Source organism: Suncus etruscus, chromosome 14, assembly GCF_024139225.1.
Source record: "Suncus etruscus isolate mSunEtr1 chromosome 14, mSunEtr1.pri.cur, whole genome shotgun sequence".
Classification (NCBI taxonomy): Eukaryota; Metazoa; Chordata; class Mammalia; order Eulipotyphla; family Soricidae; genus Suncus; species Suncus etruscus.
This window is the reverse complement of record NC_064861.1, coordinates 40241355-40264032: the sequence shown is the minus strand read 5'-3', so window position 1 is coordinate 40264032 and position 22678 is coordinate 40241355. Positions and strand designations below refer to the sequence as shown.

General features: G+C 39.8%; 2 protein-coding genes, 1 non-coding gene and 1 pseudogene across 4 annotated transcripts in view; 1 reads left to right on the top strand and 3 right to left on the bottom strand.

Moving 5' to 3' along the window:
- GPT2 (glutamic--pyruvic transaminase 2) overlaps window positions 1-22678 on the bottom strand; it is a 690974-nt gene that overhangs the window by 122561 nt on the left and 545735 nt on the right. The window lies entirely within an intron of this gene.
- C14H16orf87 (chromosome 14 C16orf87 homolog) overlaps window positions 1-22678 on the top strand; it is a 61356-nt gene that overhangs the window by 517 nt on the left and 38161 nt on the right. For both annotated transcript variants that reach the window (XM_049786269.1, XM_049786268.1), the window contains exon 2: window positions 7501-7594. In XM_049786269.1, the coding sequence (XP_049642226.1) occupies window positions 7501-7594 (94 nt within the window). The remainder of the gene's footprint in view (window positions 1-7500; window positions 7595-22678) is intronic.
- Window positions 2427-2562, bottom strand: LOC126028837 (small Cajal body-specific RNA 14). The gene has a single exon (XR_007502536.1). It is a non-coding gene; the product is annotated as a small Cajal body-specific RNA 14 (non-coding RNA).
- Window positions 3790-3897, bottom strand: LOC126028829 (uncharacterized; annotated as a pseudogene).

Genomic DNA, 22678 nt, shown 5'->3' with positions numbered 1-22678 from the left:
GGGACTTGGCTGGCACGACTCCCTCGCTCGGCCTGCTGGAAAATGCCTCTGGCCCGGAGGCCGCCAGGGTTGCTTTGTTCCCCAGCCAGATGTTCACCGAGGACCCAGAACAACCCCCCCCACCCACCCCAATCCGTTGGCCCACCGAGTCCAGGACGATTGCTTCCATGTCTTGGACAGAAAAGGAATAGGCCAAGGCATATGCTTCAATGTCTGCGAATTTGCAAGTTGGATTTCTTAAGCCTGTTCATATATATATATATATATATATATATATATATATTTTTTTTTTTTTTTCCCAAGTCACGAAGCCTTTCTTGACATTGTTTTAATCATGGGACATCTATGATGTCCCCCATTGAAACCCACTCACTGTCTTCGGAATCCTCTGTTAATAAAATGGGTTTTCTGCTCCCAGATCCTATTAAAATAGATCTGATTTTTTTTTAAAATGAATTTTGAAGGTACCTTTCTACACAGACTTAGTAGTGCTTGAGCTGTATTTTTTTAGTCTCTCATGATTGAAGCTTACATTAGGGTTTTTTATTTTGTTGTTTTTTTTTTCCCCCTGAGAGGCCTTAAAAAATCCAAACGAGTTCAAAATTTCTCATTTAAAACCTTTCATTTCGTGCCAACATGGAGATCTGGTTTTATTTTTGTTTTGTTTGTTTTCCACTGAGTGAAATTTTTCAAAATGACTACCTCACCTCCTCTTTAAAATCAAGAATAATTTGAAATGTCTGGAGACTTTTTTCAGTGAGCTGTTTTTAGTTCCTTCTTTAAGGGACGATTTTGTACGTTGATTCAATTTTGTAATGTAACGTTCCGTGGTTTATTCAGTATTTTTACTGGCACTGGTAGAAATGATAATCAGGAAAACTGCACAGAGCAAGCATTTTATTGATACATTGAATTTATTATCTTTCAAAGTAAATAGGTAATAAACCTGAAACATTAAATTTAATTGAAATCTGATCAAAATTTTTGTTTTGCATATGTCTCTTAGATTGTTTCAATCATTTCCATTTGTTGTAATTATGCAGAAGCATATGGTCTTAGTTTCTGTAGGGCAAAAGTTGCAAACTTTGGGGGAAAATTTGTTTTTAACATCCTAATTAAAAAATAGGAAGAATAGGAATACTTTTAATTGATCTTGTGTAACAAAACATGATCAATATTTTTTTTGAAAAGATTACATTAATTTGGTTACATACCAACCTCCATTCCTGATGTCCTAACAATACCTTAGATTGGGTGGTTCAGACAAAGTCCTCTAATTTTTTTTTCTCATAGTTCTTTCTAGAGTTGCAAATCTTTGTAGAAGAATTCTCTGGTTTCCGTTCTTTCAAGGGTATGATTCTATAGGACCCCATCCTCATGACCTGCACTCATCTTACATATATCACATTAGAGATTTGAACTAGAGGATACAAATTTGGGGAGTAGGGAATGATGACAAAATTTAGTCTGTAACAAACTGTGTAATTTTAAATGTTAGCTTGTTTCTATCATACTGAGATGATGCAACATACATGAAGACTGAAATTTTTGGTTTTTCTAAAAATCTAAAAATTAGTAAAATATATTTTACTAAAGGAATTGAAAATAGGATAATTTTAGTTTTCTCATTTAATCTAGTTCTGAATGGGAAAAATATAGAATCCAGAAGCTATAGAATATTTATATTAGAATTAGAATATTTATTAGAATATTTTAGACATTAGAATATTTATATTATTCAAAATTGCCTGACATGTTAAATTAGGATGTTTAACATGTTTAGAATATTCTATAAACATAAGTTTAAAGTCTTTAAAATTTGAGATTATTGGATAGATTTACGTGTGTGTGTGTGTGTGTGTGTGTGTGTGTGTGTGTGTGTGCACGTGTGCTTGTGCGTATGTGTTTAAAAATAGGCATAGAGGGGGGCCGGAGAGATAGTATGGAGGTAAGGTATTTGCCTTGCATGCAGAAGGTCATTGGTTTGAATCCCGGCATCCCTATTGTCCCCTGAGCCTGCCAGGAGCAATTTCTGAATGTAGAGCCAGTAGTAACCCTGAGCGCTGCCAGGTATGACCCCAAAACCAAAAATAAAATAGGCATAGAGATCAGCAAATAAAGAAAGACTTAAGTTTTCAGTTGTTTCATAATGCCACCTTTGCATGGCTGTATTGAAAATGTAATTATACATCTTTTTTATTTTATTTTTTTAATGTTTTACGATGGGTTTAATATTTTTATATTTAAAGTCATTTCCACATACAAAATATCTGCCATTAGTATGTGCCACACTTTGCCAAGAAATTAAATCCTGGTTTATTTAAATACCAATTTCTAATGTTTTAAAATTACTTTATAAGTAACTTTAGCTGATTCTATATGGAATATATATTTTTTACTATATTAAGTTTCAAAATGAAAACAAGCATGTATGGAGCCATTGCACAGGAAATCTAGTAACTATACAGATCCTGTTGGCAAGAACCATATGTTTTGATGTATGTGACTGATAATGATTTCACTGGACGACTAACAGATACAACCAGTACCAGGAACAGTATATATAAATTACTTTATTTAAAGACCATGTACCACATAATTGACATAATTGATCATGATCATGATACTTTTGTTCCCAGGTATGTGGGAGTGAAATTATTTAAAAAAATAATTCCAGCAACAAAAAATTTTGAAAATTATTCAATCTTGCAATGAGTTTATTAAGTCATTGTCAGAAAGTTTATTAAGCTCTTGTTGCTAGTTGATCATTCTATTCTTTTTTTTCCCTCTGAACATTAGGTGTCTTCAGTTACACATTGAGATCTAAATTGGTGTGGTCCAGGAATTCCAAGCACTATTGGTGGTAGTGTGGCTTTTTTTGGGGGTGGGTGGGAGGGAAGGGGGTGTTTTGACTGCCAGAAATACAAGAAGGTGGGATGGGGGTGGTAGTGTAGAGGAGGTGCCACATTCATTTCAAAAGATTTCTGGTGATGTCAGCCCAAATACTGCATTCCTGGAATTTTGGTCATGTAGCTATCTCTGCAAAGAGCCAAAGATGAGTGTTGAATCTTGGTCATTGCCTGAAGCAACAGTTGTGGGTGATGGGTGCAGTTGGTGTGGTTTTAGTAGACTTGACTTGCCCTTTTTTCCAAGATTTCCAGCTTTCACTGTGTGGCCGTTATAGTCATAATTTTTCCATGGCTTGATTTATATCCTTTTTGAAGATAGATCCAGGAGTCTCAAATTCGCGGCCCAAGGGCTGCAAATGGCCCTCCATACAACATTTTGTGGCCCTGACCTAGAGGAATCTTTTTTTGTTTTGTTTTGCTTGAGTTGTTTGGATCATACTCCCAATGTTGAAGGCTTACTACTGACTTTGCACTCAAGGATCACCCCGACTTTGCCTCCTGCGGCCCCCAGGTAAATTGAGTTTGAGATCCCTAATTTAGACTATGGAACAGAACTAATGTAGGTAGACAAGGTGACTACATTTGTGGAGCATGTTCTAGACTGTTTTAAATGTAAATTTCTTTACATTTTGAGAATAAAAAATTTGGAGGAAACTTAGGGTGCTTGTCTTTTTTTTGGGATGGGGGGCCCACCCGGCAGCACTCAGGGGTTGCTCCTGGCTCTCTGCTCAGAAATTGCTCCTGGCAGGCACGGGGGACCATTTGGATGCCAGGATTTGAACCACCAATGGTCCTGGGTTGGCCGCTTGCAAGGCAAATGCCCTACCACTAAGCTATCTCTCCTGCCCCTGTCTTTTTTTTTTTTTTTTTTTTAACATTGAATTATGTCCAGGGCATGAACCAAAGAAGAGCACAGAACAAAAACAATGCTGTGATAAACAAGGAATGGCTGCTATGAGATGGACACTACTAACCAGATGTCCCATCGATCAAGAACAGTGACAATAATGTCTCAATGATAGTAATTTTCCCAACATTTTCCCCATCCTGTTTAATTACTCTGTTTCATAGATTATTTTGGGTAAGTGGTTGGTTGGTGGAGAGAAGCTCTTTTAAAAAGATCTTTAAGTTAAATTAGCTCATTTTCACTTAGCATAGAAAAAAATTTATTAAGGGATGAAAATCCTATCAAACATTAGTTGTTATATGTGTATTCTAGATATCAAGGTCAAGTATATATATACTATTTAATTTTATCATTCCCTCTTTTTTTTTTTTTTTTGGTTTTACGGGCCACACCCGTTTGATGCTCAGGAGTTACTCCTGGCTAAGTGCTCAGAAATTGCCTTGGCTTGGGGGTAACCATTATGGGATGCCGGGGGATCGAACCGCAGTCCTGATCCTTGGCTAATGCTTGCAAGGCAGACACCTTACCTCTAGCGCCACCTCGCCGGCCCCAAATTTCTGAGTTTCAACAGCTGAATGATGCTTTACCTCAGAGTTGAATAAGAATGTTATGATTTTTTTGGGTGCCATTCATATAAAAATTATTATAGATGGTCATAATCATGTATTCTCTATGTAAAGAGAATGAGTCAGTACCTTGGAGTGTGGTGTCTATGAAGATGCGAAATTTAAGAATGATGAAAGCTATATTCTGAACACATTTTGTATTATTATAGGAAAAAGTAAAACTTTTCTAGTAGTTTGAAAGGTTAATCAGATTATAATTAAATCAAGCTTTTAAAAGAAATACAGATGGCCAAAAGCCACATGAAAAATTGCTCATCAGGGAGATGCAAATAGAAACACCTGAGATATCTCATGCCACAGAGAGTGGCACATATCACAAAGAACAAGAACAACCACTGCTGGTGTGGATATGGGGAGAAAGGAACTCTCATTCACTGTTGGTGGGAATGTCGTCTAGTTCAGCCTTTCTGAAAAGGTATATAGATATTCCTTAAAAAAACTGGACACAATGGGGCCGGGAAGGTGGCGCTAGAGGTAAGGTGTCTGCCTTACAAGCGCTAGTGTAGGACGGACCGCGGTTCGATCCCCCGGCGTCCCATATGGTCTCCCCAAGCCAGGGGCGATTTCTGAGCTCATAGCCAGGAGTAACCCCTGAGCGTCAAACGGGTGTGGCCCAAAAAAAAAAAAAAACTGGACACTGAGCTCCCCTATGATCCAGCAATATCAATCCTAGGGATATACCCTAGGACCACTAACACACAATACAATAATGCCCTCTGTACTCCTGTGTTCATAGCATCGCTATTTATAATAGCCAGAATCTGGAAGCAACCCAGATGACCAATAACAGATGAGTGAGTGACTAAAGAAACTGTGGTACATCTATACAATGGAATACTGTGCTGGTGCTAGAAAAAAATGAACTCACGAAATTTGCTTATACATGGATGGTCTTGGAGACTATTCCGTTGAGTGAAGTAAGTCAGATTGAGAGAGATAAGCACAGAATAGTCTCATCTATGGGATTTAAGAAAAATAAAAGTATCATAATTAACAACCAGAGACAATAGAAAGAGGACTGGAAGGACCAGCCCATGATCACAAGCTTATCACAAAGAATGATAAGTGCAGTTAGAGAAATAACTACATTAACAGCTACTATGACAACAGTAGAGAGAATACAATGCCTGTCTGGAAGACAGGGAGGGGCTAGGGAAAGGTAGGAAATGGGACAATGGTGGTGGGAAAGTTGCACTGGTGAATTCTGCCAAAATTTCAATCAAATAAATAAAGTTAATAAACTAATAAACTTAATAATTTTTTTTATAAACTTAATAAATTTAAGTTTTTATTTTTGAGTTTTGGCCCACACCTGGTAGCACTCAGGGTTTACTCCTGGCTCTATGCTCAAAAATTGCTCCTGGCAGGCTTGGAGACCATCTAGGATGCTGGGGATTGAACCTGGGTCATCTGTATGCAAGGCAAGTACCCTACCACTGTGCTACTGTTCTGCCCCATAAATTAAGTTGATAATTTAAGTTTAAGTTAATAATTCAGTGGTCAACTTAATAAACTTAGTTAAATTTCAATTTATTTAGATTAGATTTTAGACTCAGGCATTTTCTGTATGAACAAGAATAGAAAGCTTATTATTGAATTAGCTTTAAAACTAACTAGAACAAGGGGCAAATGACTGTCCCTTGAGTATGCTTTGTTTTTGATTTTGTATGAACAGATCTTTATTCCAAGTTTGGCTAAAATTAATATTGAAATAGGTATAAGACTAAGCTTAACTTTTTCAAACATTTTTTAATATGTGGCATTAAAATTCATTTGTAGGTTTAGAAACAGGAGAGACAATGCCTGTATGGCATGCAGCCAATCTGAGTTTGATTCTCTTTACAACATTTAGTCTCCTAAATAGTGCCAGAAGTGATCCCTGATAAAAAAGGGTTGGAGGTAAGCCCCGTAGCACAAAAGCCAAAAACAAAAGAGAAAAATAATAAGTATATAGATTTAAAATTTAGAAAGGAATCATTTCAGTTTTAATTGCTTAAGTATTTACTTTTCCTTCCTTTATTGGTATTGTTGTTTTGATGATAAGGGCTATTCTTGTTTGTTGTGGTTGCACACCTGGTTCTGATGCTAGCTGGGGTAAGCAAACTTAGTTGTGCTTGCCAACACTTAAGTTGCAGTGCCTGCTGTGTGCTAGAGATTTCACACCATTTATGGTGCTTTGGGTTCCAGTTTCTGCACATGTAGGTAATACTTCAGATCAAACTCATGGCCTCACTCTTGTAGGGCAGGTGTTTTAGCCACTGACTCATCTCTTAGGTCCCGAGTGTAAGTTTTACGCAGAGTAGTTTCCTGGAACTGAGACTATAAAATTTTAGATCTCAGTTCCTACTCTTGCTACATTCTCTTTTGCTTATGCTCAACGTTTTTTCTCCCCTTGAACTGACTGTAAGTTATTCTTTTTCTGTCAGTGGTAGTTGACATTTTAACTTCTCATATTAGAAACTTGAGTCATTTTCAGTTCATAATATTAGGCTGGGGTTATTACTTTAATGACTTCCTGATTATGTTTTCTAATTTGTTGTATTTAAATATATTTATACCAATGTTTTAGGAAGTGCTACCATTCTTCACAGCCTCTTTTTATTTTGACCATGTAAAAGTTTTCTGGTTACTGATATCAGCAATGTTTATCATGCATTTAGTTTATGATATTGGGAAAAAAACCTTAGGAGATAGAAAATGTAAAGCATGTTAGACCCATCTCAAATAATTTAAGAAGTAGAGGTTTAAATGTCAGTGAGTGAGGGATATAGAAAGCCTGTCTTGAACACAGGTGGTGGTGGTGGGAGGAGATAGGGAACATTGGTGATGGGAATGTTGCACTAGTGAAGGGGGGTGTTCTTGATATGACTGAAAGCCAAATATAATCATGTCTGTAATCAAGGTGCTTAAAGTAATTAAAAATTAAAACAAAGAAGTAGAGGTTTAAATAAACCTGATTTATAATTCAAATACTTTTTCATTCAGTTCAGATTATATAACAATTGAGAAATTTGTTAATACAAAAAAATTAATTTATTTTTCTTCTTTATATATATAGGTTCCTGTTGCATGTAAATCATGTCCCTGCGGTTATATATTTATCAGCAGAAAACTTTTAAATGCAAAACAACCAGAGAAATCACCTTCTACAGGTAATTGTGAAAATTTACTGCAACTTTAGCTTTTTGATAGAAAAATTTAAAGTTAACTTTTGTGAATGACTAGGACAAACTCAAAGAACTGGATTTCTTAGGTTTTATATGCAGGAAAATGATCTTTCTTTTTTTGTTTGTTTTGTTTTGTTTTTGTTTTTCTGGGTCATAGCCAGCAGTGCTCAGGGGTTATTCCTGGCTCTATGCTCAGAAATCGTTCCTGGCAGGCTCGGGGGACCATATGGGACGCTGGGATTCGAACCACTGTCCTTCTGCATGCAAGGAAAACGCCCTACCTCCATGCTATCTCTCCGAAAATGATCTTTCACACCCTCAGCCCACCACCAGATGTAGGTCTTTTCTCATTTATATCAAATATAAAATTTATAAAATTGGTGTCTGAGTGATAACACAGTGGGTAGGACATTTGCCTTAAGTGGCCCACCCAAATTTGATCCCCTGCATCCCATATGGTCCCCCTGCCTGCCAAGAGTAATTTCTGAATGTAGAGCCAGGAATAATTAATCCCTTAGTGTCACCTGGTGTGGACTAAAAACGTACACAAAAAATCCCCTTTTGAATTAACAGTTTATATTTTTGAAGTTAAAAAATTACAGTCTATAGGCTGGAGCGATAGCATCAGCATTTAGGGTGTTAGTCTTGCATGTGGCTGACTCAGTTTGGATCCCCAGCAATTCCTCTTGTCAGGAATTACCAGGAATAATCCCTTAGCACAGAGTCAGGAATAACTTACCCTGATTTTGCCTGGGCACGACCAAAAAAAAAAAAAGAAAAAACAAACAAACAAAAAAAAACAAAACATACAATTTAGAGAGGCTAGAGAGATCGTATAGTGGCTGATGCGGGTGATCCCCAGTGTTCCATATAGTTCCCTGAGCCTGCCAGTAATAACACTTGAACACTACTGGGTTTGTATCCCAAACTAAAAAGCCTTTCAAGAAAAAAAAATTGGGGCTGGTAAGGTGGCACTAGAGGTAAGGTGCCTTCAAGCGCTAGCCAAGAAAGGACCACGACCGTGGTTCGATCTCCCGGCATCCCATATGGTCCCCCCAAGCCATGGGCAATTTCTGAATGCTTAGCCAGGAGTAACCCCTGAGCATCAAACGGGGGTGGCCCAAAAAAAACAAAAAAAAGAACAAAAAATTAAAAAACAAAAAGAAAAAAAATTAAAATCTAGAGCAAGAGGAATTGCAACTATATAGATATAGCTGCTATGAGGGTAGGTTTATTGTCATGGAATTTATATTATAGGCAGGGAACTTGCAGTAAATTTTTTTGTTTATTTTATTTTATTATTATTTTTTGGTTTTTGGGTCACACCCGGCGGTGCTCAGGGGTTACTCCTGGCTGTGTGCTCAGAAATAGCTCCTGGCAGGCACAGCGGACCATATGGGACACCGGGATTCGAACCAACCACCTTTGGTCCTGGATCGGCTGCTTGCAAGGCAAACGCCGCTGTGCTATCTCTTCGGGCCCTGTTTATTTTATTTTACGGGGGCACACCTGGCAGTACTTAGAGGTTATTCCTGGCTCTGCGCTCAGGAATCACTTTATATATATATATATATAAATTATTAGGCACCATGATTACAAGCATTTTTGTAGTTGGATTTCAGTCATAAATAGAATGCCCCCAGGAATCACTTTTGGTGGGTTCAGGGGACCATATGGAATGATGGGGATCAAACCTGGGTTGTCCGCATGCATGGCAAGTTTCCTACTCTCTCTGCTATTGCTCTGGCTTTACTTGCAGTAAATTTTTAATTAAGAGAGCCATCTTAGCATGTGAATAGAGGACTACCATTTTTTGTTTGTTTTGTTTTGAACATCAACAAATGTTGATTGATGCTCAGGAATCATTCCTGGTTCTAAACTCAGGAATTACTCCTGGCTGTGTTCAGGAACTGTATGTGTTGCTGTGGATTGAACCTGGGTTGATTATGCAAAGGGCAAGTGCTCCTACCACTATACTATCTCTCAGCCTGACTCTCATTTTGTCCTCAAACTTTATTTAAACACTGTGGTTTATAGAGTTGTACATAACACAGTTGTTTTAGGCACTCAATTTTCCAACACTGATCCTACCAACAGTGTTTCATTCCCTTCATTCCCTCCATTCTCACCATTGTTCCCAGTTCTTCCTCCCCTTATTCCCTCCTAATCTACCCTCTTAGTAGGCATGCAACAATTTATATCATATTGCTTGTTACAGAAAGTGGCAAATGGAATTATTGAAAAAATAGTTCAGTGGGCCGGGCGGTGGCGCTGGAGGTAAGGTGCCTGCCTTGCCTGCGCTAGCCTAGGACGGACTGCGGTTCGATCCCCCGGTGTCCCATATGGTCCCCCAAGAAGCCAGGAGCAACTTCTGAGCGCATAGCCAGGAGTAACCCCTGAGCGGCACAGGGTGTGGCCCAAAAACCAAAAAAAAAAAAAAAGAAAAAGAAAAAATAGTTCAGTAAAAGGAAATTGTTATATTTCACAATGGGTTATTAAAGTCTGATAGTTTACTGAGCTATTTGTTGCTAGCTGATAGTTGGTTTCTGTGCTACTTTCTCATTTAATTTGTTATGCTTCTATTGGATTTATTAGAGTTCTGGAATTTGGAGGTGTAGGCAGCTGTGTATTCAGGTGGGTGATCCAGAAGCTCTAGGATCTGTAGAATTGGGACAATTCTTGGCCTATTTGCTCCCTAGGGCTACCCAGTTTTCAATCTGAAGACCAGTGTACCAATGAGTTTCATTGGCTTGGCACCTCTTCCTTGATTGTGGGATGTGGGTGGATTTCTGGTAGTTTGATGGAGTTTGGAGGTAGTAGAAGGCAGGCTGCCCACCGTACTACAAGACTCCAAAGTTTTCAGCCTGAAAACTGGTGTACCTGGGAGTTTTGTTGGCTTGGCATGTCTTCCAAGATTAGTCATGAAACCGTGAAGCAGATCTTATTTATGTGGTGGAGGCTATGGGATGTACGAACTACTTATTTTTGGCTGTGTGACAAGGGCCAGTATACTACATTGTGCTTCAGAGCCAGCCATCTGTTTAGTGCTGGGGATTGAAGGTTAGGTACATTTGTCTCATTCCTTTGTGTCATCTCCCCAGACCAAGACTACATTTTTTTGGTTTTTATTTTGTTTTGTTTTGGGGCCATGCCCTTGGGTGCACAGTTGTTAATTCTGGATCTGTACTCAAATCACTTCTGGCAGGCTCTGGGGACTACATAGGATGCTGAGATTGAACCTGGGTCATTCACATGCCAGGCAAATGCTCTACCACTCTGTGCTATCTCTCCAACTCCCACCAAGACTACTTTTGATTAAGTGATTGGGGAAGGCTTCTCTAACAGGTCAGATTTAAACCAAGGCTGAATAGAAAGACAGGGCTAAGTGTGATTAAAAATAGGGAGAATACTATAACTTGAAATAGCAAATACAAAAATTCTAAGACTCGGAAAATTTTAGAGTATTTTGGAACAAGAAATTCAGTAGTTGCATTATAGGAAGAGCAAGAGAATGTGGAGAAATAAAATTAGAGGGATAGCCTTAATCTGGATAATAATATGTAGGGCTTTGAAAACCAACCTAAGAAGTTGGATTTTGTTCTTAAATTGAGGAGAAACTATTCCTAAAATGTTGGATGGAGTGAGGGGAAGTTAATTATGTTCTGGTTTGCTTTTACAAATGTCACTTCCTTTCTAGAGTATAATTTGTAGGGTTCCAGGTTGACTGAGGGCGCCAAATTAAAGTTATTTTAGTAGATAGGTTTAAAAAATGATAATTTTGTCTGAAAGAGATCTATTTCAATGTGATTAGATCACAATAAAGTGATTTCATTTCTTTTCATTTTTGTCTCTTTAGTTTGGTTCATTTTCATCTTAAGAATGGACTTAATTTGGGGCCAGAGAGATAACATGGAGGTAACATGCGTCCAGAAGAACGGTGGTTAGAATCCCAGCGTCCCATATGGTCTCCCTGTGCCTGCCAGGGGCGATTTCCGAGTGTAGAGCCAGGTGACTCCTGAGCGCTGCCGGGTGTGACCCAAGACTCAAAAAAATACGGACTTAATTTATTGGTTCTTAAAGCCAGCTTTTGGATTGGCTATTTAGAAGTTATCCAGAGAGTTTGTTAAAAATGGATTTCTGGGGCCAGAGAGAAAGATAGTGCTCAATGGGCTAGAGTGCATGCTTTGTATGCAGATACTCAGGTTTGGTCCTGGTGCTCCTTTGTCTCTCAAGTACTACCATGAGTGGCCACTGAGCCTCGAACCCTGAATCCCCTTGCCAAGTACAATTCAAACCTTCCCTCCAAAAAATAATGGATTCTTCCACCAGAGAGAAAGCTTAATGATCTGGAGCACATGCTTTAAAGGACAAGAGACCTTAGTTCAATCCTCTGCAACACATGATCTCTCAAATACTAAACTGAGAGTAAGTAGCTCCTAAATAACTAAAAAAAAAATTACATTTAAAAAAAAATTGAATTCCTAGGTCTAATTTCCTAAGAATTTGAGCCAAGTATAGGAATTCCAGAAATATTAATCATTTAGTAGATAATATTAGACTCGCAGGTCAATTTGGTTCAATACACATAGTGCCAATGCCCTTATTAGGACAATTGTATTTATTTTTATATTCAAAAAATAATATTTTGTGGGGGAGACCCCAGTTACCTCTCTGTTCTGGGGTCACTTCTTGAGGTCCTCTAGGGAACCAGGCAGTATTGGGATTGAACGTAAAAAAAATTTTTTTTTGGTTTTTCGGGCCACACCTGTTTGATGCTCAGGGGTTACTCCTGACTAAGCGCTCAGAAATCGCCCCTGGCTTGGGGGTTACCATATGGGACGCCGGGGGATCAAACCGCAGTCCTTCCTTGGCTAGTGCTTACAAGGCAGACATTTTACCTCTAGCGCCACCTTGCCAGCCCCCTGATGTAAATTTATTTAATCTGAATTTCAGTTCAGTGAATATGTCTCCAGGCCCCTATTTAGTAATTGATTTTAGTCTCAATGATTAGGTAGAAATAAGATAAAGAAATTTAGTGAGAATAAAGAGAAAGAGAAGATGCTACAGTTATTATGGAGTCAACCTATTTGGAGTAGGCCACACCCAGCAGTGCTCAGGGGTTACTTCTGGCTATGCACCAGAAATCACTCCTTGCAGACTGGGGGACCATATGGGATACAAGGAATCAAACCCAGGTTTGTTTCAGGTCAGCTTCGTGCAAGGCAAACTCTCTACCACTGTGCTATCTCTCTGGCCTCAGAGTCAACCATTTGAGTCATAGGGAATAATGTAGATTTGTTCCAAGATTTTGACTTGTTTGCTGACTAGAAAGGGAAGGAGGAGAGATGGAGATAAAGGGAAAGAAAGCTTAGCTGAAGATAAAACTATTTGTAGTAGATGCTGGTGTTGTCAGATCCTGGGTGAGTTCCGGCTTAGGGTGGGGTGGGAAATGGCAAACTGGAGAGTACTGAATCAAACCTCTTGGAGCCACTGTTGTGAAACCACTTTTTATTACCAAGGGAGAAGAGTATTTAAACAGATATAAAGCCAACAGGATTTACCTGCACTGGAAGATTGAACCAAAGGTGTTTAAATAAAATAATTTTTAAAAAAGGAGAAAAAGGGGCGCGCGGGCGAGAGCGCGGGCGTTCGAAATGGCGCTTGGCGGCGTTGTCATGGGGATGCGGCCCGGCTGCCTCGCTCGCTCCACGGCTCCCCACCGTACGCTCGGAGCGGCCAACGGCTCGGGGAAAACGCTTTTGCCCTGCGGCCTTCTCTTCGGACCGGTGGAGACCCCGAGACGTCATTTCTGCTGCTCCTGCCCGCTGTCCCTTGTATTATCGGAGGCCTAAAGGAAAGAAGGGAGAGAAGTTTATTACAGATTTAGATTTTGTCATACCTTCATCATGACTTCATCAAAGCCTGCAGTGAAGAGAAAGATTGATGATGAGCACAGACAATTTCAGGAAAAGTGGGAGACGCAGTATTTCTTTGTTAAGCACAGGGGCATCCCCACATGTCTTATTTGCTCAGAGAAAGTTGCAGTGCACAAGGAATACAACTTGAAACGCCATTATTCAACTAAACATGCTGAGGAATGTGCAAAATATCAAGGAAATGAGAAAGCCAAGCGGGTTGCCAATCTTAAAGCATGTCTAATGAGGCAACAAGATTTCTTCAAGAAAGCAACCAAAGAGAATGTTGCATCAGTCGAAGCTAATTCCATGGTTAGTGAGATGATTGCTAAGGCAGGGAAACCATTCACAGAAGGAGAGCTTGTTAAAAAATGCATGTTACAGGCTGCAAGTATTATCTGTCCGGAAAAGAAAGGTCAGTTTAGTAAAATCAGCCTTTCTGCCAACACTGTGGCAGAGTGCATTTCTGACATGTCAAGTGACATTTATCATCAACTGTGTGAGAAAGCCAAATATTTTGATGCATACTCAGTTGCTGTTGATGAGGGCACAGATATAACAGACACTGCGCAGCTCACAATTTATGTCAGTTCAGTGGTGTTGATTGCAATTTTGAATTGACAGAGGAGCTGCTCACAATAATTCCAATATGGCCAGACCACTGCTAATGAGATATTTCAGCATCTGTGTGATGCCATTGAGAATGCAGGTTTGCCATGGAAGAGGTTTGTTGGAATAATAACCAATGGAGCGTCATCGGTGACAGGGAGGAAAAATGGACTGGTGGCACTTGTTCAAAAAAAGTTGAAGTGGAGGGTGTAGAGAAGGCCATTTCTCTTCACTGCATTATCCATCAGCAGGCCCTTCGCAGTAAATGCCTGCTGTGTGACAATGTGATGTCTGTTGTTGTGAAATACATCACCCAAATCAGATCCAGGGGCTTAAAGCATAGGAGGTTCCATGCTTTTTTAGAGGAAATGGAGTCAGAATATGGAGATGTGCTCTGTTTCACCGAGGTACGTTGGCTCAGCAGGGGAAATGTCCTGAAAAGATTTTTTGAGTTGAAAGAAGAAGTGAAAGCCTTCATGGAGAAGGATGAGAATGCTGTTTCTGAGTTGAGTGATCACAGATGGCTCATGGACTTAGCTTTTCTTGTTGACATCACACATAAGCTGAATGTTGCACTAAACAAGATGTTACAAGGCCTGGGGCAGCTTATCAGTGCTGCCTATGACAACCTGAGAGCATTTTCTACAAAACTTGTGTTATGGAAATCCCAGCTCTCTCAGACAAACCTTTGCCATTTCCCAGCATGCAAGGAACTTGTGGATGCAGGCATACCATTCAGTAGTGAGAAATATGTTGATGCTATTTTTAAGCTAGAGAAGGAATTTGATCACAGATTTGCATACTTCAGAAAGCACAGAGCCACTTTCCAAATTTGTGTGGACCCCTTTTCCTTTGATGTGCAAGATGCCCCTCCTGTGCTTCAAATGGAGCTCATTGACCTGCAATGCAACTCTGATCTCAAAGCCAAGTTCAGGGAGATTAGTGGAAAAGCAGACATGCCTGGGCAATTTTTGAGAGAATTGCCTCCCAGCTTCCCTGAGCACACCATGTGCCTTTTGGGGAGCACATATTTGTGTGAAAAGTTATTCTCCACATTGAACTTCAGTAAGTCAAAGTACAGGTCTAGACTTAATGATGATCATCTTTGAGCCATACTGAGGGTCTCAACTGCTTCCTCTCTAAAGCCAAATGTGGTTCAGATTTGTGAGAAGCGCTGTCAAGTCTCTGGCAGCAAGGAATAGGCAAAAGATGCCATGTTCAGAAGAACTGTTCATGATCTTCACTCAATGTTCTATTCATGTTCAGAAGAAATAATTAAAACTGTTAATAATGAAAAAAAAAAGGAGAAAAAAAAAAAAGAAACGCCTGTACCCTCAAAGGAAATGATACCTCAGATACAAAGAATCATGCAGATTGGGAGAGATTATTTATTCAAAATACGTAAGATAAGAAGTTAATATCTAAGGTGTATAAGGCACTGGTAGAGCTTCACAAGAAAAAAACATCCAAGTCTATCCAAAAACTGGCAACAGAAATGCCCTCAAGGAGGAAATAGATGGCCAAAAGGCACATGAAAAATATGTTCCACATTAATCATCAGACACAAGTCAATCAAAACAACAATGAGATCATCTCACATCACACACTGGCATACATTCAAAATTACTAAAACAATCAGTGCTGGGGCTGGTGAGGTGGCGCTAGAGGTAAGGTGTCTGCCTTGCAAGCGCTAGCCAAGGAAGGACCGCGGTTTGATCCGCTGGCATCCTATATGGTCCCCCCAAGCCAGGGCCGATTTCTGAGCACTTAGCCAGGAGTAAACCCTGAGCATCAAACGGGTGTGGCCCCCCCCCCAAAAAAAAACAATCAGTGCTTACATGGATGTGGAAAAAAAGACTTTCATTCACTGCTAGTAGAAATGTCTAATGGCCCAGCCTTTTTAGAACATACGGACATCCTTCCAAAAAACTTAAGAATTGTTCTTCCATATAACCTAGCATTACCACTACTAGGAATCTAACCTTAGAGCCAAAAATCATAATGCAGTGAAGGAATGCATCTGTACTACTATGTTCATTACAGACAGAACTATTCACAATCGCCAAAATCTGGAAACAACTTAAGTGTCCAAGAAGAGATGAATGGATGAAGAAACTATGGCATATCTTACACAATGGAATACAATGCAGTCTTAGGAAAAATGAAATAATTAATCTTGCTTTATACATGGATGGATATGAAGAGTATTATTGCTGGGTGAAATGAGAGCGATTAGGATACAATGATCACACTCATTAGCAGGATATTTTTTAAAAAACAAAACATAGTAATAATACCTAAAGACAATAGATCAAGATCCAGGAAGATTGGTTGATGGTAGGAAGGTTGTTTATAATACAGTCGTATTTTTTTTTCAGTTACAAAGTTGTTCATGATTGAGTTTCAATGATAGAACGTACAACACCATTCACCAATGCACATTTCTTGCCACCAATGTTCACAGTTTCCTCCTGTCCTCCCATTGCCCTCCCTTCCTCCCTCCCTCCTTCCCTCCCTCCCTCTCTCCCTCCTCTCTCTAACTCTCTTTCTCTTTCTCTCTTCCTCCTCACCCCTTTTAGACACTGGTTTGCATTAATGTTACTGAAGGAGTATCATGCATATCACTTTATCACCTTTCAGCATCTAGTTCTTATCCAGAGTGATCATTTCCAACTATCGTTGTCATAGTGGTCCTTTCTCAGCCCTAACTGCACTTCCTGATATTTGTGACAAGCTTCCTACCATGGATTGATCTGCCTCCCCTTGTCTCTATTGTCTTTGTATATTAATACTATACTTTTATTATATCCCACAAATGAGTGCAGTCATTCTATGTATATCCCTCTCCCTCTAACTCATTTCACTCAGCATAATACTCTTTATATCATCATCTATGTATAAACAAATGTCATGACTTCATTTTTCCTAACCTCTGCAAGTAATCCATCATGTATATGTACCACAATTTGTCCACGCATCTAATTTTGCGCCTTTGGGTTGTTTTCAGAATCTGACTACTGTGAATAGTACTGTGACGAACGTAGGAATGCAGAAGGCTGTTGTGCTTGGTGATTTTGGGTTCCTAGGGTATATTTCTAGGAGTGATACTGCTGGACCATATAGAAAGTTTCTTGTTTTTTTTTTTTTTTATAGGAATATTCATAGTTTTTCAAGAAGGCTGGACCAATTGATATATTTACCAGCAGCGAATGAGAAACCTTGTTCTCCCTGTATCCGTGCCAACACTGACTGTTCTTATTCTTTTTATTTACTTTTTTGTTTTTTTTTGGGCCACACCTGGTGACGCTCAGGGATTAGAAATCACTCTTGGCTTGGGGGTCCATATGGGACACTGGGATTAGACATGGTTCTAGACTAACATGCACAAGGCAGACTTCTTACCATTTGCACCACTGCTCCGGCCCTGTTCTTATTTTTTTTATATGTACCTTTTTTTTTTTTTTTTTTTTGGTTTTTGGAGCATACCCACCAGCGCTTAGGGGTTACTCCTGGCTCTACGCTCAGAAATCGCTCTTGGCAGGCTCGGGGGACCATATGGGATGTCAGAATTCGAACCACTGTTCTTCTGCATGCAAGGCAAATGCCTTATTTCCATGCTATCTCTCCGGCCTATATGTACCATTTTCTCATGGTGTGAAGTGATATCTCAATTTGGTTTTGATTTGAATCTTCCTAAGTTGTTCCCTCTGTGTCTAGCTTGTTGTAGATTGGGTATTGATTCTGTTGTTATTAGCTTTGGATTTGGTGTTTAAATCTGATCATTTTTTATTTCTACTCAATGTTCATATGCCTGTTTGGTCTTGGTACTCTCCATTATTTCTCCTTCAATTTGTGAGGCAGAACAGGATGGTTCAAGTTATGTGGTTCTGTTAGAAGGAGAAAAAAAAAGTGGGGGGGGGACAAAAATCAAACAAGCAAAAAAACAGGAGTCCTTCTAGAGGCTATAAATATCAATTTAAGAGAAGGGAAAAAGGAAGAAAAACATAACAAGCATACAATAATAAAAATAAAACAAACCAAAAAAAAAACTCCAAAAGCACCACAGCAATAAAGACAACAACCAAACAATAACTATGGTCCTGAGATAACAAAACAAAGCACAAACAAACAACCCCCCAAACAAAAACAAGCAACAACAACAATAACAAAAAAAATAATTTGTGCTTTTTTTTCCCTTTTTTTGCATAGGCACAGTTAATATTGGGGAGATTAGAAAGGGAAATCCCTTGGCCTAAGAGATACAGGGTTTCTCCGCCATTGAAGTATATTGTCATGGGAATAACTACAGGCTCTGAACATGCTCTTATTCTCTCCCATAGGTCCTTTTGTGATGTCCGGATACTTTCTGCTCAGTTGTGGATGATAAAATCAGGCCTCTGTAACTAGAGATACTGGTATTTGCACAGGTCATAGAATGGAGTCTTTCTTTATAGTTCTAGAAGTTCCATCACTGTTGTTTTAATCAGTCTTCTGTAGTTAGTGGTCTTAGTTTTTGCACCAATCCTAGGGCGAAGCCTAGGATAGAGTCGGCCCTCTGTATTTCTTCTTTGAAGAAGATTTTGAAGATTTGAAGAAGTTAAATGTCTATTTAACTCTTTCCCATTTTTGGATGGGGTTAGATTGTTTCTTGCTAAGCTCTACTAGTACCTGTATCAGATGGGTGAATAGTACTGGGTGGGTTGCCTTTTTATCCTAGTTACTGTTTCCTTTGAGCTGAAGAAGTGTCTTAGTTTACTGTAGTCTCATTTGTTATGCTTCCACCTGGTTGGCCAGTGGTTTTTCATTCTTGAAAGATGAAAGTGATATTAGCTTCAATATCATGCTGCCTGCATTTTCCTCTATGTACTTGATAGCTTCTATAGTTTCAAGCCTGATAATCAAGGGTTTTAATCTATTTCTATTTGACATTTGTGTACAGCATCAAAGAAATGTCCGAGTTCACTTTTTCTGCATGCAGATTTCCCAACTTCACTTGTTGAAAAGGTTTTCTTTGTTTCACTTTATATTTCTTGCCTTTTATCAAAGATTAATGAGATCAGTCTTAGAATATTCAAGTCTATTCCATCCATTCTAAGAGTTCGTCTTTATTCTAGTACCATGCTAATTTTTTGGCCACACCCAGTGGTGTTGAAGGGTTACTCTTGGCTCTGCGCTCTGGGATCATTCCTGGCAGGCTCTGGAGATCATATGGGATGCTGGGGATCAAACATGGGTTGACTACATGCAAGGCGAATGTCCTATTTGCTATGCTATTGCTTTGGCACAGTATCATGCTGTTTTAAAGACTACTACTTTATAGTACAGTTTGAAGTTGGGGAAAGTGATGCATCCCATCTCCCCTACCCCCAAGGATTGCTTTAGCTATTCATGGACGTATATTGTTCCATATGAATTTCAGAAGCATTTGCTATATTTCTTTGAATGATGGCATAGTAACCTTACAGGATTTGCATTAAATCTGTAAAATACTTTGGGAAATACTGCCATTTTAATATTGTCAATTCTCCCAATCCATGTGCAGGATACATGTTTCTATTTCCTGTGTTCTCTTATTTCTTGAAGCAGTGTTAATTTCAAGGTACTTGATTTTCTGAGATACAATTATGAATGGGATTTTTATTTTGTTTTGGGGCCACACCCAGTATCGCTTAAGGATTACTCCTGGCTTTGTGCTCAGAAATCACTCTTGGCAGGCTTGGGGAACAATATGGATGGGATACCAGAGACCAAACTTGGGTTGTCTGCATGCAAGGCAAATGCCTTACCCTCTGTCTATTACTCTGGCCCCTTAGATTTGTTTTTTGTTTTTGTTTTTGGGCCACGCCCAGTAACATTCAGGTTTTTACTCCTGGCTATGCGCTCAGAAATTGCCCCTGGTTTGGGGGACCATATGGGATGCCGGGAGATCGAACCGTAGTCTGTCCTAGGTTAGTGTATGAAAGGCAAATGCCCTACAGTTTGCACAATCACTCCACCCCTCCACTCGAGATTTTTAAAAAATATTTCTTCTCTTTCATTATTTATATGTAAAAACACATATTTTGTATATTAATTTGTTAGACTTCCACATTACTAATCTATTGTTTTGAGTAGCTTTTTGGAGGGTATTTAGCATTTTCTAAATATTGTATCATATTTTCTGCAAATAGTGAGAGCTTGACTTCTTCCTTTCTTATGTGGATGCCCTTGAAATCTTGTTTTCCTTGCCTAATTGTGCTATGGCAAGTATTTCCAAAATGATACTGAAAAGAAATGATGAGAGTGGCCACCTTATCTTGTGCTAGATCTTAGAGGAAAAGCTTTTAGTTTTTATTTATTGAATATATTTGCTGTAGGCTTGTAAAAAATGGATTTGGGGGCGGAGCAGTGGCACAAGTGGTAGGGCATTTGCCTTGTATGCACTAAGCTAGAACAGACTGCGGTTTGATTCCCCAGGATTTCATATGGTCCTCCAAGCCAGGAGTGATTTCTCAGTGCATAGCCAGGAGTAAACCCTGTGGCCCAAAAAGGAAAAAAAATTGGTTTGATTAGATTGAGAAAGTTCCTTCAATTCCCACCCTCTCCTCCTAAGATGGCCAACTTTGTGCTGTGTAGGCCAGGGTAGCCATAATCTTTCACAGCTTGGTTTACATCTCATTTGAGAAAAGAGTGAATCTTTAGAGCTTGCCCAGTGAGATGGGGACTGCATTTATGGGTTGATTATAGCTGCCAGGTGTCCTGGAAGATATGCGGGAGGGTGCTCAAACTAGCTTCAACAAAAGTCCTAATATCAGCCCAATAAACTGTACCGGAAGTGTGCAATAGACTCACCTTCTATTTGTCACTTTCTAACAGCTTAATTAACTGTCTTAAACAACTTATATTTATTTTGTATTTGAAACAGATTTATGCCACTTTAAGAGAATTGAAATGCGGGCCGGTGAGAGAGCATGGAGTTAAGGCGTTTGCCTTGCATGCAGAAAGATGATGGTTTGAATCCTGGCATCCCATATGGTCCCTCGAGCCTGCCAGGAGCGATTTCTGAGCATAGAGCCAGGAATAACCCGAGTGCTGCCGGGTGTGACCCAAAAATAAAAAAAAATAAAAAAAAAGAGGGAATTGAAATGTTTAAGAACATGTCTTGAGTTTGGTATGTAGGTACTCAGTACTGTTTTGGGGGTGGGGTTTGGGTCACACCGACAGCACTCAGGGGTTTACTCCTGGCTCTACACTAAGAAATCGCTCCTGGGGCCCGGAGAGATAGCACAGCAGTGTTTGCTTGCAAGCAGTCGCTCCAGGACCAAAGGTGGTTGGTTCGAATCCCGGTGTCCCATATGGTCCCCCGTGCCTGCCAGGAGCTATTTCTGAGCAGACAGCTAGGAGTAACCCCTGAGCACCGTTGGGTGTGGCCCAAAACCAAAAAAAAAAAAAAAAAAAGAAATCATTCCTGGCAGGCTCGCGGTACCATATGGGATGCTGGGATTCAAACCACCATCCTGCTGCATGAAAGGCAAACGCCCTACCTCCATGTTATCTCTCCGGCCCCACAATACTGTTTTTTAAGGGGGGTATCCAGTTTACTCCTGTATCTCTGGGATCAGTCATGATGGAGTTAGGGGCCCATTTAGCATTCCAGGATTTTAACTTGGGTTGGCCACGTGCAAGGGAAGCACCCTAAGCTACTGTACTATTGTGATGGCCCCAATAAATACTCATTTTTATAGTTAACAAATTTTTTTTGTTTGTTTTTTGGGGTCACACCCAGCGGTGCTCAGGAGTTACTCCTGGCTTTCGGCTCAGAAATTGCTCCTGGTAGGCATGGGGGGCCATATGGGATGCTGGGATTTGAACCACCACTGTTGGTCCTGGGTTGACCACTTGCAAGGCTAATGTCCTACGACTGTGCTATCTCTCTGGCCCCTATAGTTAAAAAATATTTTCTTTTTCTTTATTTTTTTCTTTTCGGAGGGTGCAAGAAAGGAGAGGGAGGGGGGAAAGGAGAGTGGGGGGGGCTCGGGAGGAGGTGGAGCGAGCAGGGAGGACGGGCTGAGAGAGTAGGAGACGCTAGGGCTGCCGGGGCACGAGGAAAAGCTGAAGAGGAGGAGGAGGGAGGGTATAGTTAAAAATCTTCAGTAAGGTTTGCCTTAGATAATGTTTTATGTATTATTTTATGTTTTATATTGAGAATATAATTGGGGCAGGGAGTTAGGCTATGCCTACCCAGTAGTACTCAGGGTTGGATTCTGATACTGGGGATCAAAAAGTGACATGGCAAGGCAAGCAGATGTTTTATCCCCATACTCTCAGTCTCACAAGAAGAGTATAGTTTTTTTTTTTTTTTTGGTTTTTGGGCCACACCCAGTTACGCTCAGGGGTTACTCCTGGCTATGCGCTCAGAAGTTGCTCCTGGCTTGGGGGACCATATGGGACACCGGGGGATCGAACCGCGGTCCGTCCAAGGCTAGCGCAGGCAAGGCAAGCACCTTACCTTTAGCGCCACCGCCCGGCCCCTAGAAGAGTATAGTTTTTTTTTTTTTTTTTTTTT